At 41.3% G+C, this 16,021-nt stretch overlaps 1 protein-coding gene across 1 annotated transcript in view; it reads left to right on the top strand.

Moving 5' to 3' along the window:
- plekhh3 (pleckstrin homology, MyTH4 and FERM domain containing H3) overlaps positions 1-16,021 on the top strand; it is a 154,986-nt gene that overhangs the window by 133,207 nt on the left and 5,758 nt on the right. The window contains exons 10-12 of the mRNA XM_057860785.1: positions 296-416; positions 3,454-3,909; positions 6,572-6,763. Coding sequence (XP_057716768.1) covers positions 296-416; positions 3,454-3,909; positions 6,572-6,763 — 769 coding nt within the window. The remainder of the gene's footprint in view (positions 1-295; positions 417-3,453; positions 3,910-6,571; positions 6,764-16,021) is intronic.

Here is a 16,021-nt window from a genome sequence, read left to right as displayed (position 1 = left end):
TATTTATATAATACAACATAATAGCGCTCTCTCCCTTCAAAGCAAACCCTGACTACAAATTGGCTGGCAACAAAAATGAGTTTGACAGAATTACTGACCTACATTTCCAAATGCGCAAGCTAATCCTGTGGTGCCGTGACGATAATGTCACTAGCTAGTAGTGTATACATTTCATTTCACAGAATTTCTCAAGGCAATGTTAGATTTTCTTTCCCCCACTGTAAGATTTTAGAACCTATGTGTTGCGACATCTGTGTAAGGGAATTCATTAGCGGTGCGGTGACTTTGTGTGCAGCGTCTCCAACAAAGAGTGTGAATCCAAAGGCCAACGGAAACTGTGGTTCAAGCTCTATTGCCTTCTGGATGCCGACAGCATATCAGTGGAAAGCATCGAGTATCTCTTCCTCTTTGAGCAGGTAATACATGGATGAGGATGTGTAGCCATTAGTTTGCACTTAAAGGGAACCTCGGACTTAAAGACTTGTAGGCTTGAATAAGCCACAATTGTTCTCTTCTACTAAAATGTGTTATTAGAAACATGTTTATTATTACCATTGATTTAAAAATATAATATTTAGTGCATGTTTTGACCTATGGAGGGCGCCATGTTTTACGCGCGCAATGCATGCTGGGGATGATGGCGTGGTTGGGCTGGACTGGTAGCATAGTTTTGCTAGCTAGCAAACGAAGCTAGTGTGACGACTGGCATGATTTTGTCACATTCTGCTGCTGGTCAGATTGTTTTCTAACAGAGCTGTGGGATGAGTTCACGAAGTTGTAACAGCATCCAATTCCAGCTCACCAGCAGTGTCTTTAAACCGATCCTAGGCGTATTGCCGAGATATTGACTTGCGGCTATTTGGCAGTTGGTATTCTTGACTACTTCATTGCGAGTTGCATTTTTGCCTTGGTTTTTCCGTTCGTCTGCCTCTCACTGCGAATTTCACTTTTTTTTTTTTTTTTTTTAATTGATTCCAACCTACTGACACAGCCTTTTTGTTTCCATGTTTTAGCGATCGCGTTTTTTGTGTGTTCAATAAACCATTTAATGCAATCCTTATTTCATTGTTGTCTGCCTGGTTCCGCAGTCGCGTACCGTAACGGATTTGTTGGTTTTCATCTGAGGACTGTATCACTGATTTTTACTACGATTAAATGGAATAGCTCTTATAAGGAAAATAATGACTGTAACATTATGTGGAATTACAGTCCTGTGGTTTAAGCACTTGTCTGTCGCATGGACAACGCGGGCTCGAATCCCGCTGGAGACCTTCATTTACAGTGCTGGCCAAAAGTATTGGCACCCCTGCAATTCTGTTGGGTAATGCTCAATTTCTCCCAGAAAATGATTGCACTTAAAATTGCTTTAGTAGTAATATCTTCATTTATTTTGCTTGCAATGAGAAAACAGAGAATGGGAAAAAATTTAATCATTATTCATTCATATTTTACACAAAACTTCAAAAATGGGGCGGACAAAAGTATTAGCACCCTTTAAACCGCAGGTGTCAAACCGATTCCAGAAAGGGCCAACTGGGTGCAGGTTTGCTTTCCAACCAGTGAAGAGGACACCTTTTCACCAATTTGATCTTTTACATGTGTAATCAGTTAAACTTTGTCAGATGCTGCATGTTTCAGCAGGAAGTTCATTGGTTAAACTCTCTGTGTGTTATCGGTTGGAACCAAATCCAGCACTCACTTGGCCCTTTCTGGAATTGGTCTGACACCTGTGCTTTAAACAATCATGTGATGCTTCTCTAATTTGTGTAATTAACAGTACCTGTTGCTTACCTGTGGCGCATAACAGGTGGTGGCAATAACTAAATCACACTTGCAGCCAGTTAAAGTAGTTCACTCAATCTCTGTCCCGTGTCCTTGTGTGTACCACATTGAGCATGGAGAATAGAAAGAAGACCAAAGAACTGTCTGAGGACTTGAGAAGCAAAATTGTGAAGAAGCATGGGCAATCTCAAGGCTACAAGTCCAACTCCAAAGACCTGAACGTTCCTGTTTCTATTGTGCGCAGTGTCATCAATAAGTGTAAAGCCCATGGCAGTGTGGCTAACCTCCCGAGATGTGGACGAAAAAGAAAAATTGACGAGAGATTTCAACGAAAGATTGTGCGGATGGTGGATAAAGAACCTCGACTAACATCCAAATAAGTTCAAGCTGTCCTGCAGGCCGAGGGTACAAAGGTGTCAACCCGTACTATCCATCGACGTCTGAATGAAAAGGGACTCGATGGTAGGATACCCAGGAAAACCCCACTTCTAACCCAGTGACATAAAAACCCAGGCTTGAGTTTGCCAAAACTTACCTGAGAAAGCCAAAAAAACGTTTTGGAAGAATGTTCTCTGGTCAGATGAGAAAAAAGTAGAGCTTTTTGGGAAAATGCAATAACAGAGTTTACAGGGATAAAAAAAGAGGCCTTCAAAGAAAAGAACACGGTCCCCACAGTCAAACATGGCGGAGGCTCCCTGATGTTTTGGTGTTGCTTTGCTTCTTCTGGCACTGGACTGCTTGTCCGTGTGCATGGCATTATGATGTTTATGAGGCATTATGAAGCATTGTAAGAAACTCATTGATGGATACCGGAAGCGGTTGTTCGCAGTTATTTTGTCTAAAGGTTGTGCTACCAAGTATTAGGCTGTGGGTGCCAATACTTTTGTGTAAAATGATAATGATTTTATTTTTTTTTCATTTTCTTTTGTGTTTTTTCATTGCAAGCAAAATAAATGAAGATATTACTACCAAAACATATGTAATTGAAATCATTTTCTGGGACAAATTGAGCATAATCTGACAGAATTGCATGGGTGCCAATACTTTAGGCTAGCAGTGTACATTAGCCCGATGTTACTTACTGTATTGTCGTACTATTCCATCAATCTAGCCATCATCTACCGCTTAATCCGTGGTCAGGTCGCGGCGGCAGCAGAAGACAGACGTAACATTGTTTTTCTGCACTCAGCTATGCACTCGGTACTTGTATTCCATGAAGCTCGAGGTGTTTAATCATATTGGTCGTGCAGCCACCTTTGCATGATATAGCTGTGTTGCAGAGCTGACTGGTCCTTTTTCTTTGTGAAGTTGAGCCACTTTTGAGCGCCGCCGCACCGTGTCCATGGTTGAAATCAAGTTGCGATGCACAAACATATGCTTCATGTGGCTTCTTCGTGGTGTTCGGCAGCTGTGCTATTTTTTTTTTTTTGCTCGGCGGTCAGGGCACCGAAACATGGAGTCAAAATTAAATAATTTGAACGGTTCTGTGAGCATCAGAGTGTTAGTCCTGGATCCCATGCTCGATGTCCAACCCTAATCTAGAGGTACCAAGAGGTTGCCACCCCTAGTTATAAACTTATTCAAATTGACAGCAGAAGGATGTTTGGATGACACATGATTGGACTTCTATCATCCTTCCCAACCGGTGTTGATTTTGTTTTGGATCGGCAGTGTCACGAGATGGTGGTACGTGGGCAGCTGCCCGCCTGCGAGGAGGACCTCCAGACGCTAGCGGCCCTCCGACTTCAAGCCATCGTGGGGGACTTCAGCACGCACACGCCCTGCCCGCCCCTGGACGAACTCTTTCCCGGCCACGTGCTGGAAGCCCGCGTCCTGGCGTCGCAGGTGTCCCCGGCGACGGGCTGCCCCGCCGCCCAGCGATTCCCCGCGGGCCTGCTGGCGGGGGCGCTGTGGAGCCATGCGGCGGCGCACAAGCAGAAGGCTGAGAAGAACCTTCGCCTCCGCAGCCGTGTGAAGGAGGAGGCGGCGGCCGTCACAGGGGCCATCTTGGAGCGCTGGAGGGGACTGGCGGGCTCCGACCGGAGAGACAGCATGGCCGCTTACCTCACCATCGCGCGCCAGTGGTCCGGCTTCGGATGCACGCTCTATGAAGTCGACTTCTACATTGTGAGTAGTTGTGGAAAAGACACCTGGGGCCATTTGGTCACAGGCCACATTCCTAACCACTTGGCTTGTTTAGTTAACAAGTTTGTGTGCCGCATTCAATATTGAAACAGTTAAAGCATTTTGGCAGGATCTTCCTGTGTTTACAGTTTTGAAACATGAATATTTAACTTGAATATTTAAGATGTTCTTTTACATATTCATAATATTCATACTTGATAAGAAAAAAAGAAAATGATTGACACATGATCTAAACACATTTATTATTAAATGAAAAATTGAGATTAGACCTTAGTTTTTGAGTGTGGTCTGATATTCCAAAATCATAAACTGCAAAAACACACCTCCTTAAAACTAGTTTCTGATGTTAAATCTAATAGAAATAAGTGAAATTATCTGCCAGGGTTTCAAGTAAATTTTACTCAGATTTCTAGAAATAAGAAAACTATTTAGCCGAAAATAAGCTTTACAGACTTATTTTAAGCAACTAATTCGTATATTTAATTTTTAAAAAAGCTTGTTTGTCAGAAATGTTCTTATTTTTAAGAAGATTTGATAGAAAAGGACTATAATTTCTTTCAGTGTTCTTTAATGTTTGCGTCATTTTTTAAAAAAATAAGGTTATTTTTTAAAGATTTTTTCAAATATAAATATAAGATATAGATACAAATAATATTGACTTATTTTTACATTCTTTTAAAAATATATAATAATAATAATAATAATAATTTTGAACTCTAAGGCGGTACTTTTTCCCTCATATTTGATTAAGTCAAGTGTGGTTTATATACAATGGTATGAAAAAGTATGTGAGCCTTTCACAACTTCTCACATTTCTGCATAAAATCAAAATTAAATGTGATTAGATCTTTGTCAAAATCACACAGATGAAAAAACAGCGTTTGCATTAACTAAAACCACCCAAACATTCATAGGTTTTCATATTTTAATGAGGGTAGCATGCAAACAATGAAGGAAGGGGCAAAAATAAGTGAACCCAATTTAAGTCAGACGTGTGCCCAATCACTAATGAATGGTTTAAAGCTGCCCTGCCCACTATAAATGTCTTGATGAGAAGCATTTTCTGATGTGCATCATGGCTCGGTCAAAAGAGCTGTCAGAAGACCTGCTATCGAGGATTGTTGATTTGTATAAAGCTGGGAAAGGATACAAAACGATCTCTAAAAGTCTGACTATCGATTGATGAACATCCAGAAAAGTTGTCTACAAATGGAGAGAGTTTAGCACTGTTGCTTCTTTCCCAAGGAGTGGCTGTCCACCAAATATGACACCTAGAGGTCAGCGCAAAATACTCAGAGAGGTAAAAAAAGAACCCTAGAGTATTTGCTAAAGACTTACAGAAATCACTGGCACAGTCCAATATCTATGTGCAGACATCAACTATGTGTAAAACTATGCCCAAGAATGGTTTTCATGGGAGGACTCTACGGAGGAAGCCACCGCTGTCTAAAAAAACCATTGATGCTCGTTTAAATTTCGCAAAAAGGTACTTGGGGACTTCACAGAAGTTTTAGCAAAATATTTTGTGGACTGATGAAACCAAAGTTGAAATGTTTGGGAGTAACACATAACGTCATGTGTGGAGGGAAAAATGGAACAGCTCACCAACATCAACACCTCATCCCCACCGTGAAGCATGGTTGAGGGAGCGTCATGATTTGGGGCTGTTTTGCTACCTCAGGGCCTGGACAACTTGCAAACATTAATGGAAGAATGAATTCAAGTTTATCAGGATTTTTTGTAGGAAAACCTAAGGCCGTTTGTCTGACAGTTGAAGCTAAAAAGAGGATGAATGCTTCAACAAGACAATGATCCAAAGCACACAAGTATATCAACTTCAGAATGGTTTCAGAAGAACAAAATACACTTTCTGGAGTGGCCAAGTCAAAGTCCAGACTTGAACCCCAGTACGATGCTGTGGCATGGCCTAAAGACAGCAATTCATGCCAGACATCCCAGGAATCTGACTGAACTACAGCAGTTTTGAAGAGGAGAATGGGCCAAGATTAGTCCTGATCGATGTGCCAGACTGATCTGCAGCTACAGGAAGCGTCTGGTTGAAGTTATTGCTGCCAAAGGGGAAGCACAAAATATTAAATGGGATGGTTCACTTACTTATTTTTCTCCCCTCTGTCATTGTTTGCATACTATGCTCATCAAAAATATGAAAACTTAAAAATGGTTGAGTGGTTTTAGGTTAAAGCAGACACTGTTGTTTCATCTGTGTTATTATGAGAAAGATCAGATCACATTTGATGGTGATTTTATGCAGAAATGCGAGAAACTTTTTCATACTACTGTAGAACCAAATTTGGGTTGCCAACAGTCCCGGATTGCGCGGGACATCCTGGAATTTAGGAACTTCCTAAATCCCTAAATAAAAAGTTTTCTTGTAAAAGTACAGATTCATGTAAACATAAAAACAAGACCAAAAAAAATCACATAAAATAGTGCTCACACAGTTTTACACCATCAGGACTTCATTTGCATGCTATCAAATTGTTTGTCGTCTCATGTCGTGAATATTTTCATCCATTGGTTTAATATCGCAGATTCACATTCACTGGCTTAGCTTTGGTCACCAAAGGAAGTGTCAGTGAAAAGAACATGCAGGTCATGCTGACATTTTATGTGTCCTTTCCAGAGTTCAACGGGGAGTTTTTCCCAGAAGTTATGGTTGGGGGTGGCGGCCGGCAGTGTCTCTCTCTATCGGCAAGGAGAGGCCGAGGCCCTGGAGTCCTTTCCCTACGGACAGATCTGCTCGTACGGCGTCTCTGACAGCAACACATTCAAGATCAGCGCCGGCGGCCGCGACATGCTCTTCGAAACCAACAAGGTAAGGCGGATAACGCAAGTATATTTAATAGAGATGTCTCCTATCCAATCATGTATTCATTTTCAGAAGATTGAAATAGGGTGAAAAAAATGGGGTTTTTAGGATTTTTTTATTAAGCGCTACAAATCAATAAAATAATCAAGGATATTTTCAAAGGAAACAAGATACAAGTTTTTTTTTTTTTTTAAATTACCACACAAAAAGAAAAATGCCATCTCCAGGAATAGTTTATGCTGGCTGTCACGGAAGTACATGTACATGCATGTACTTGTACTACAAACAATTGTACAGTAGTTGCTAGGGTTGTTCCGATCATGTTTTTTTGCTCCCGAACCGATCCCGATCGTTTTAGTTTGAGTATCTGCCGATCCCGATATCTCCCGATCCGATTGCTTTTTTTTGCTGCCGATTCAATTCCAATCATTCCCGATAATTTTTCCCGATCATATACATTTTGGCAATGTATTAAGAAAAAAATGAATAAAACTATATATACATTCAACATACAGTACATAAGTACTGTATTTGTTTATTATGACAATAAATCCTCAATTATTAACATTCTTTCTGTGAGAGGGATCCACGGATAGATAGACTTGTGAATTTGTATATTGTGACTAAATATTGCCATCTAGTGTTTTCATTTGTTAAGCTTTCAGTAAATGATACTGTAGCCATGCCCAAATGCATGATGGGAAGTGGAACCATGACTGTGCGTAGTGCTACCAATTGATATATATTCTCTGCGTTGGGAATTAATATAAGGTGTTAAAAAAAAGATCAATTGCTACCTTGCTTCCCAACATTGCTTCCCATGATATTTCTAATCATAGGGAGAGGGATTGTAAGGCTTTTGCCAATTAAAAAAAAGGCCTCAAAGGCTGCCAAAATTCACTCTACTCAACGGTCGTTCAACGCATGCATTGATTGCGTTAAATATTTTAACCTGATACATTTTTTAAAAAATTAATTACCGCCGTTATCGGAATAAATTTGATAACCCTACCTTAAGCCTAAACTAAAGACTCTGGATGAGTGTAACATATTATGTCTGTAACGTTAAATACAATTAGAAAACAATTTAATTAAAAAATATATATATATATTAAAAAAAAGGCATTTTTGCCGATTCCGATACTTTGAACGATCGATCGGGATATCTCTAGTAGTTGCTTGTACTTGTACTTGAAGTTGGTATACTTGCCTGTACTTGTGCTACAGGTAGATGTACTTGTGCTAACTGTACTAGTGTACTTTCTTGTACGTGTACTGTACGTGTGTTTGTGCATACAGTGGTATGAAAAAGTATCTAAACCTTTTGGAATTTCTCACATTTCTGCATAAAATCACCATCAAATGTGATCTGATCGTTGTCAAAATCATACAGATGAAAAAACAGTGTCTGCTTTAACCCTTTAACACCTAAGCCCATTTTGGCCGAATTTGCATGCATTTGATGTTGCCTTTATATTTCAAAGAAAAAATTGTTCACAATGGCCAAGTTGGGTCCCTTTTTTCAGGACACCTTGAACTTCATGTCCAAACTGTTGTTTTCTTCACTGACCAATTATAATCCACATTTTGGACCCAAAAAGACAAAAAAATCCCAAAATATTTTTTCAAAATTTGTAATGTTGGTGTCCCATTGACAACCAAACATGCTCGACCAACCGTTTTGAAGCTTGATCATATTTATTCAACTTGTTAAGATAAACATTAAATCGAAAAAAATAAGATTGAATTGTTTTATGTTTGAAAATTCAACACAAACAGTGGGTGTGGTCATAGGTGTTTTTGGCCTTTACACATACTATGGTCAAAACAGGTTATATACAGTGCAAAATAGTGAGAAAAAAATATATATATCATATAACACAAAAAATGGTTTGGAGGATATCTCTTTGTGAAGTTAGGTATTATACCCATCACTTTATCTAAAGTATACGTACATGCAATCAAGCTTCTCGAACACACATCTATATAAAAATTGAAAAGATTATATTGAAGAAAAAATACATATAATATAGAAAACAATTATTATCAAAAATATTGACAAGTAGTTCAGTTAAATTCAATTTTTTTGTGGCATGCGACCCAATAAAGGTTTTTTTTTTTTTTTTTTTTTTTTTTTTTTTTTTTTTGCGCACTCAATAAAGCTTCTGCTTGAACAGGTCACGGAGCTGCGTCACACATAACGTCACACAGCCTACTCTTTCGCCGTTTCCGCGCAGCTGTCACTTCTACTCGCCGAGATGCCGACTCATCCCAGGAAAACAACGACAAATACAGCTCATCTTCATCCTTGAGTTAATGAAATAATGCATTCGCTTGCGCGAAATTTAGTTTTAGATTCATTCTGCACGTTTCAAAGTCGCTCGCTCACTCCAACAGGTGTTGTGCACAACACCGGCCGTTGCTTGTTTCGCATGCCTCCTTTTCCTTAGTTGGCGCCTCGCTCGGAAATTTATTAAAAATGGTCCCATTCAGTTCGTCCTTCTTGACATCACAACAGCTCTAGGAATATATAGTCTTTTGTGCTGCTTTCGGTTTTGAAAATGGACAAGAAATGATGGAAATATGGAGATAGATACATGGTACATGCAGCATTTTAATGCATATTTATGAGTGTAATAAAACTATAAAACTCAAATGACACTATCTCCCGTTTTTCTTGGTCGATTGACTTCAAATAAAAACTGGTGTGGACATCAACTTCCGCACTTTCAAATGAGACCAACCAGCGGCACGTGGGTGACGTAATTACAGCGTGACGAAGCTTCAAAGACGACATGCATAAACGCGTCGCTGCCGACACGTTCGGTGTTAAAGGGTTAACTAAAACCAACCAAAAATTTAAAGGTTTTCATCTTTTAAATGAGGTTAGTATGCAAACAATGACAAAATATTTTGTGGCCCCCTTTTGACAACAATAACTTAAACCAGACCTTCTTGTAGCTGTAGACTAGCCTGGCACATTGGTGAGGACTAATCTTGGCCTATTCTTCTCTACAAAAGTGTTGTAGTTCAGTCAGATGCCTGGGATGTCTGGCATAAATCGCTGTCTTTAGGTCACGCCACAGCATCTCAATGGGGTTCAAGTCTGGACTTTGACTTGGCCACTCCAGAACGTGTATTTTGTTCTTCTAATACCATTCTGAAGTTGATTTACTTCTGTGTTTCGGATCATTGTCTTGTTGCAGCCTCCATCCTCTTTTTAGCTGCAAAACATCCTGATGAACTTTTGAAATCATGCTTCAATTAATGATTGCAAGTTGTCCAAGCCCTGAGGTAGAGCCTAGATCTTGAACTCGAACCCGACCCGACCCGAATTTCGGTCGGGTCGGGCCGGACTTCTCGCTCGCTAATTTTTTTTTAATAAATATATATTTGTAAACTAAAACGATGTATGGATGTTTAACTAAGGAATACTTGTTGTAAAATAAATAAATTGGATAAAATAGAGAGAAGGCGTTTTGGTAATCACAAGCATGAGCCAGTGCATTGTTTGCACACATGAACGCCGTGGCCCCGCCCTCCTTTTAATCTTCCCCTTGCGCTCTGTCTGGCGCTCTCCGAGAGTCTGCAACTCCGCATCCTGGGATTTCCTTTTCGAATTTCGAGATAGAGCAGTACGGGGTACCGAGCCCCTTGGTAAGGGCTGTTCGGTCTCTGTACGACCGGTGTCAGAGTCTGGTCCGCATTGCCGGCAGTAAGTCGAATTCGTTCCCAGTGAAGATTGGACTCCGCCAAGGCTGCCCTTTGTCACCGATTCTGTTCATAATTTTTATGGACAGAATTTCTAGGCGCAGCCGAAGCGTTGAGGGTGTCCAGTTTGGTGGCCTCAGCATTTCATCTCTGCTTTTTGCAGATGATGTGGTGCTGTTGGCTTCATCAAGCCATGACCTCCAACTCTCATTGGGGCGGTTCGCAGCCGAGTGTGAAGCGGTTGGGATGAAGATCAGCACCTCCAAATCCGAGACCATGGTCCTCAGACGAAAAGGGTGGCATGCCCTCTCCGGGTCAGGGAGGAGATGATGCCCCAAGTGGAGGAGTTCAAGTATCTTGGGGTCTTGTTCACGAGTGAGGGTAGGAGGGAGCGGGAGATTGACAGGTGGATCGGTGCAGCGTCTGCAGTTATGCGGACTCTGCACCAGTCCGTTGTGGTGAAGAAGGAGCTGAGCCAAAAGGCGAAGCTCTCGATTTACCGGTCGATCTACGTTCCTACCCTCACCTACGGTCACGAGCTGTGGGTCGTGACCGAAAGAACAAGATCCCGGATACAAGCGGCCGAAATGAGTTTCCTCTGCAGGGTGTCCGGGCTCTCCCTTAGAGATAGGGTGAGAAGCTCGGTCATCTGGGAGGGGCTTGGTGTCGAGCCGCTACTCCTCCGCGTTGAGAGGAGCCAGTTGAGGTGGCTCGGGCATCTGGTTCGAATGCCTCCTGGACGCCTCCCTGGAGAGGTATTCCGGGCATGTCCCACCGGCGGGAGGCCCCGGGGTCGACCCAGGACACGCTAGAGAGACTATGTCGCTCGGCTGGCCTGGGAACGCCTTGGAATCCCGCCGGAGGAGCTGGCTGAAGTGGCTGGGGAGAGGGAAGTCTGGGCTTCCCTGCTAAAGCTGCTGCCCCCGCGACCCGATCCCGGAATAAGCGGAAGATAAAGGATGGATGGATGGAGATAGAGCAGTAAGAGGTGAAAAGCAAACTAAAGACGGGGGGATTGAAAAGGCAAGAATCCACAAGTGGTGTGTGGAAAGGATTTAAATTGATAGTGGAAGATGCTACAGAAAACTGTTGGCCTTGCCGAATGCAACAAATGTGGCGCTTTGCTCTCGTACAAGAGCAGAAAGACTGGCACCATTACGCTGAGCAGGCATTTTAAAAACTGTACTGGCCTAAAACATGATATTAGTCAAACATAGTTATTATCATTTGTTTCGAGAGCTGCACCTGTTCATGCTAAGCAGGACATCTTGGAGTTCGTGGTGTTCCTTAAAACGTTATTATTTATTTTGTTTCAGTGCTCCTTAAGGCAGGTTGTTCTTCTGTGTGTTCTGATGCGAGTCATTAAAATACTAAATTGTTATTTAATGTTATTTTAAAGTATTTTTAGTTTAGTTTTGTATATGCTGCTGCTCCTCTCCTTGTCAGAGAGGCGCGTAGTGAGCGCAATATCCCACACAGAAATATATTTAACAAACCTTTCCAGCGTTATTTCCTTGTGTAAATGCATTTATAATGATCTTAAAAATATGTAGACTATTTAAACACTAAGAAAACTAGTGTTGTTTTCTGCCAACTCGAAGAAATCAAAATAAATATCTATTGCATTTTGCCAAGGAAATGACGCATTAACTATCCACCTGATAGAACGGACACACAAATACAAAAGATATAAATGTTGATTGAATATGCATCTTACAGTCTTGTTTAACCGTGGGAATTTGTTACAAAAGACAGACTTTAATTTGTTGTCATTATGCACATAGGCATCGTCACAAATGTGATCACACAAAACGCAACCATGCATCGCATCCCGCATTTCCTCCTCCTCCTGAGTCCTCACAAATAAAACGTGCTTGGGCCTACAAATAAAACGTACATTTTCGTGGTCGGGCTCGGGGCTACTAATAAAACATAAAAATTCGGGGTTTTGGGGGGCTGGGGTAGGGCTGCAGCTATCGAATATTTTAGTAATCGAGTAATCGACTGAAAATTCTATCGATTAATCGAGTAATCGGATAAAACAAATATTTTTAGGTGAAGAGCAATTATAAATATACATGAGAAAACAAGACATTTCATCTAATCTTGAACCATTTTCAGTCAACCAATGTCTTTATTTTCGATGTATATTGTTGAAAACAGCCAACTATTGCATCTCAGATGTAACTAGAATTTAAAAAAAAAGACTAAGTCAACTCAAAAAACTTTTAGATCTTATTAAATATATATATATATTACCTAAAAATGCCGTTACGCTTGATAACACACATCACTTAAAAGTTAGGATTTTTTCCCACGTGTTTCAATTGAATTTCTCTTTGTGTCAAGCCATTTTTAAGTTCTAGTTAAGTTTTAAGTTAGTCTAAACTGTAAGTCCTGATAGGATTTTGAGTTTTTGCAGTGTTCAAAATAAATGTATGATACAGGCTGTATTGGAGCACATTAGGGACCAGTACTACTTGGTGTTTTATCCAGCAATGACTACTGAGCTAAAATTGATAGTTAGCATGATTATGTTTTTATTTTACACCCTCATCACTCCACAATGCTATGTTATGTTAAAGCCTGTATGTAAGACACGTTAGCCACGCATCGACAGTGGTCATAATTAATTGAAACCTAGCTCTCCGCAGGGCTAACGTTACGTGAGCTAGTAGCGACAGTAACGTTAATCTTATTTATTAGCGTTTAGCGCTCTTTATTAGCGCTTAGCGCTCTACTGCTTTAAGATGGCGGCTGTTTGCTAACGCTACCCAGACGCGGCCGAGTCTGTCATTGTGCATCTACTTCAACATACATGTGATGTCTATGAGACGCATCAGACGGTATCTGTTACCAACGTAGCATCGTGCGGGCTAGTATTTAGCAACGTCGGCGTCGTTTGTGGCGGCTGTCGGCTGCAGTAAGTTTTTTTTTTTTTTCCTTCTTCCACTCCGCACGTGACAGCGCGTTGTCCCGCATTAAAAGTTGTCCGGGCAAAACGTGATGCTTAGAGCTGTCAAAACAAACGATTACTCGAGGTGAATAAAATTACTCAGATCAGTTTTTAAACTCGAGTTGCTCGAGTACTCGTTTCAGCTCTAGGCTGGGGCATACAAATAAAATTTTAGATTTTTTCCGGTTCGGGCCTGCAATTTAAGTTAATTGCTCGGGCTCGGGCCAAGTCGGGCTTTAATACACGCTGGCCGGGTCGGGTCGGGCTGGATTTTTTTAGGCCCGAACTAGGCTCTACCCTGAGGTACCAAAACGGCCCCAAATAATGATGTCCCGCCACCATGCTTCACGGTGGGAATGAGGTGTTGATGTTGAGCTGTTTAATTTTCCTCCACACATGACGTTGTGTGTTACTCCCCAACAATTCAACTTCTGTGGAAGGGCCTTTTTGCGAACATTAAATGAGCAACAATGTTTTTTAGACAGCAGTGGCTTCCTCCGTGGAGTCCTCCAATTAACACCATTCTTGGCCATAGTTTTACATATAGTTGACCTGTGCAGATATAGGACTCTGCTCGTGATTTCTGTAACTCTATAGCAGACATTGTAGGGTTCTTTTTTACCGCTCTGAGTATTCGGCACTGAACTTTTGGCGTCATCTTTGGTGGACGGCGACTCCTGGGAAGAGAAGCAACAGTGCCAAACTCTCTCCATTTGTAGACAACTTCTCCGACTGTCGATTGATGAACATCCAGACTTTTAGAGACGGGTTTTGTATTCTTTCCCAACTTTATACAAATCAACAATCCTTGATCGCAGGTCTTCAGACAGCTCTTTTGACCAAGCCATGATGCACATCAGACAATGCCTCTCATCAAGACAATTCTTACCAGGTGTGAGTTTTATAGTGGGCAGGGCAACGTTAAACCACTCATCAGTGATTGGGCACACAAAAATTGGTTTCAGTTGCTCTTTAAAAGGGTTAATGATCTTTCAGACAAGTAATTCTCAAAAGATAAATGTTAGTATGAGTTATAATAATTTGATAGTAAAACCCCTCTTAATGTTTTCGTTTTTTAAAAATTTGTAAAATTATTTTAAGTGATAGGTCGCTATTCTTGTTGATGTCGCAGTGCGGTGACGTCACGGGGCCCGTTGCCGAACTTCCAGCGTGTCACTCGTTAGCTACACAAACATGTCGTCAGTTCTGCCCTTCCAATTTGAACCAGATCGGTAAAGTGAAGAGCAGGACAGCATTGTCGGTCATTCACTAGACGAGCAGCAAAGGCAAAATGCAGAGCAGGAAATAGCTGATAAGGCAAGAGTTAAGCAAAACTGGTGATGTACGCGCGCAAGTGTGTCTCAATGACAACGGAGCAAGAGACTGTATGCTGTTAAGGACTACAGTTTTTGTTAGCAGATCTTCAAGGTAAGCTATTGCGTGGTCAAACTTATCCCAGTATAATTATGTAGATTGTTAGCATCCAAAGCTGTTGTGTACTTTACATACAGTACAGGCCAAAAGTTTGAACACACTTTGTCATTCGTGCATTTTTATTTTCATGACTATTGACATTATAAACTCTCACTGGAGGTAATAAAACTATGAATGCACACGTGTGATAGTCAGGATTGGAGTCGTGTCGTGGAAGTCCTTATTAGATTCATCGTCTGGATCGAGTGTCCCCCATGTCTTGTACATCCAGCTCAAGTTTAGCTACGTAAGGTTGGTCCATATTAAGTATTCAGCGCGCATCATCTGGCCACTGTACAATTGCATCGGTGTTTGGATCAGTTTGAGTAGCAGCATCACTCATATTAGGTGAATACTGAACAGACACACTTACTGCCTTGTGAACTGACAGTAGAAGTGAATTATTAGCTTCCTCTGTGACTAGCGGTATCCCCGAAGGTTCGCCTACCGCTGGCTCCTACAGGAGAGGCTTGGCTGCCTAAGAGAGCGGCCAGAGTGTCTTGTCTTTGGCGCTTTATTGCGCGCATTTCACTCGATATCCGAGGCACGTTGAGGCTTCTTTTGAGGGAAAATAGTTGGAACAGCATTTGGTTTAAGTCTGCGCTTATATCCAGCCGCTCCAGTGAGCTCTTTCATAAGTTGTCATCAACTGAAAGCCTCGAACGCGGTAGGAGAAAAATGGCAAGAACAAAGCCTTGGGTCCTTGGGAAGTTTTGCCAGTCTACCGGCATTTTCCCAAACCTTTCTCCTCTTCTTGTCAACAGGAAATCTGTGGAGACTCATGTCACTCCCCTTGTTTCCATTTGACTGGAAATTGCATCCAAAAGCAGCACATCGTGGCATTTTACTTCGCGAGTTTAGGCAGTGATACGCAATTGTTGTACTGTACACGCTACATATTTGGAAACATCCCATTTACGTCATCACTCCGACCCCGCAAAACATGGCGCCAACTATTGGTCAAAATATGTACTAAATATTATAAAATATTGCCATTGATTTAACATTTTATGTGTTTCTAACAACATATTTTATTACAAGAGAACAATTGTGGTTTATTAGAGCCTACATGTATTTAGGGTCGAGGATCCCTTTAAGTCTCCTTAGGCAGAGCACTTATTTTC

This window comes from Corythoichthys intestinalis, chromosome 16 (assembly GCF_030265065.1).
Source record: "Corythoichthys intestinalis isolate RoL2023-P3 chromosome 16, ASM3026506v1, whole genome shotgun sequence".
Classification (NCBI taxonomy): Eukaryota; Metazoa; Chordata; class Actinopteri; order Syngnathiformes; family Syngnathidae; genus Corythoichthys; species Corythoichthys intestinalis.
The sequence above is the reverse complement of the archived record's forward strand: the minus strand, read 5'-3'. Positions and strand labels throughout refer to the sequence as shown.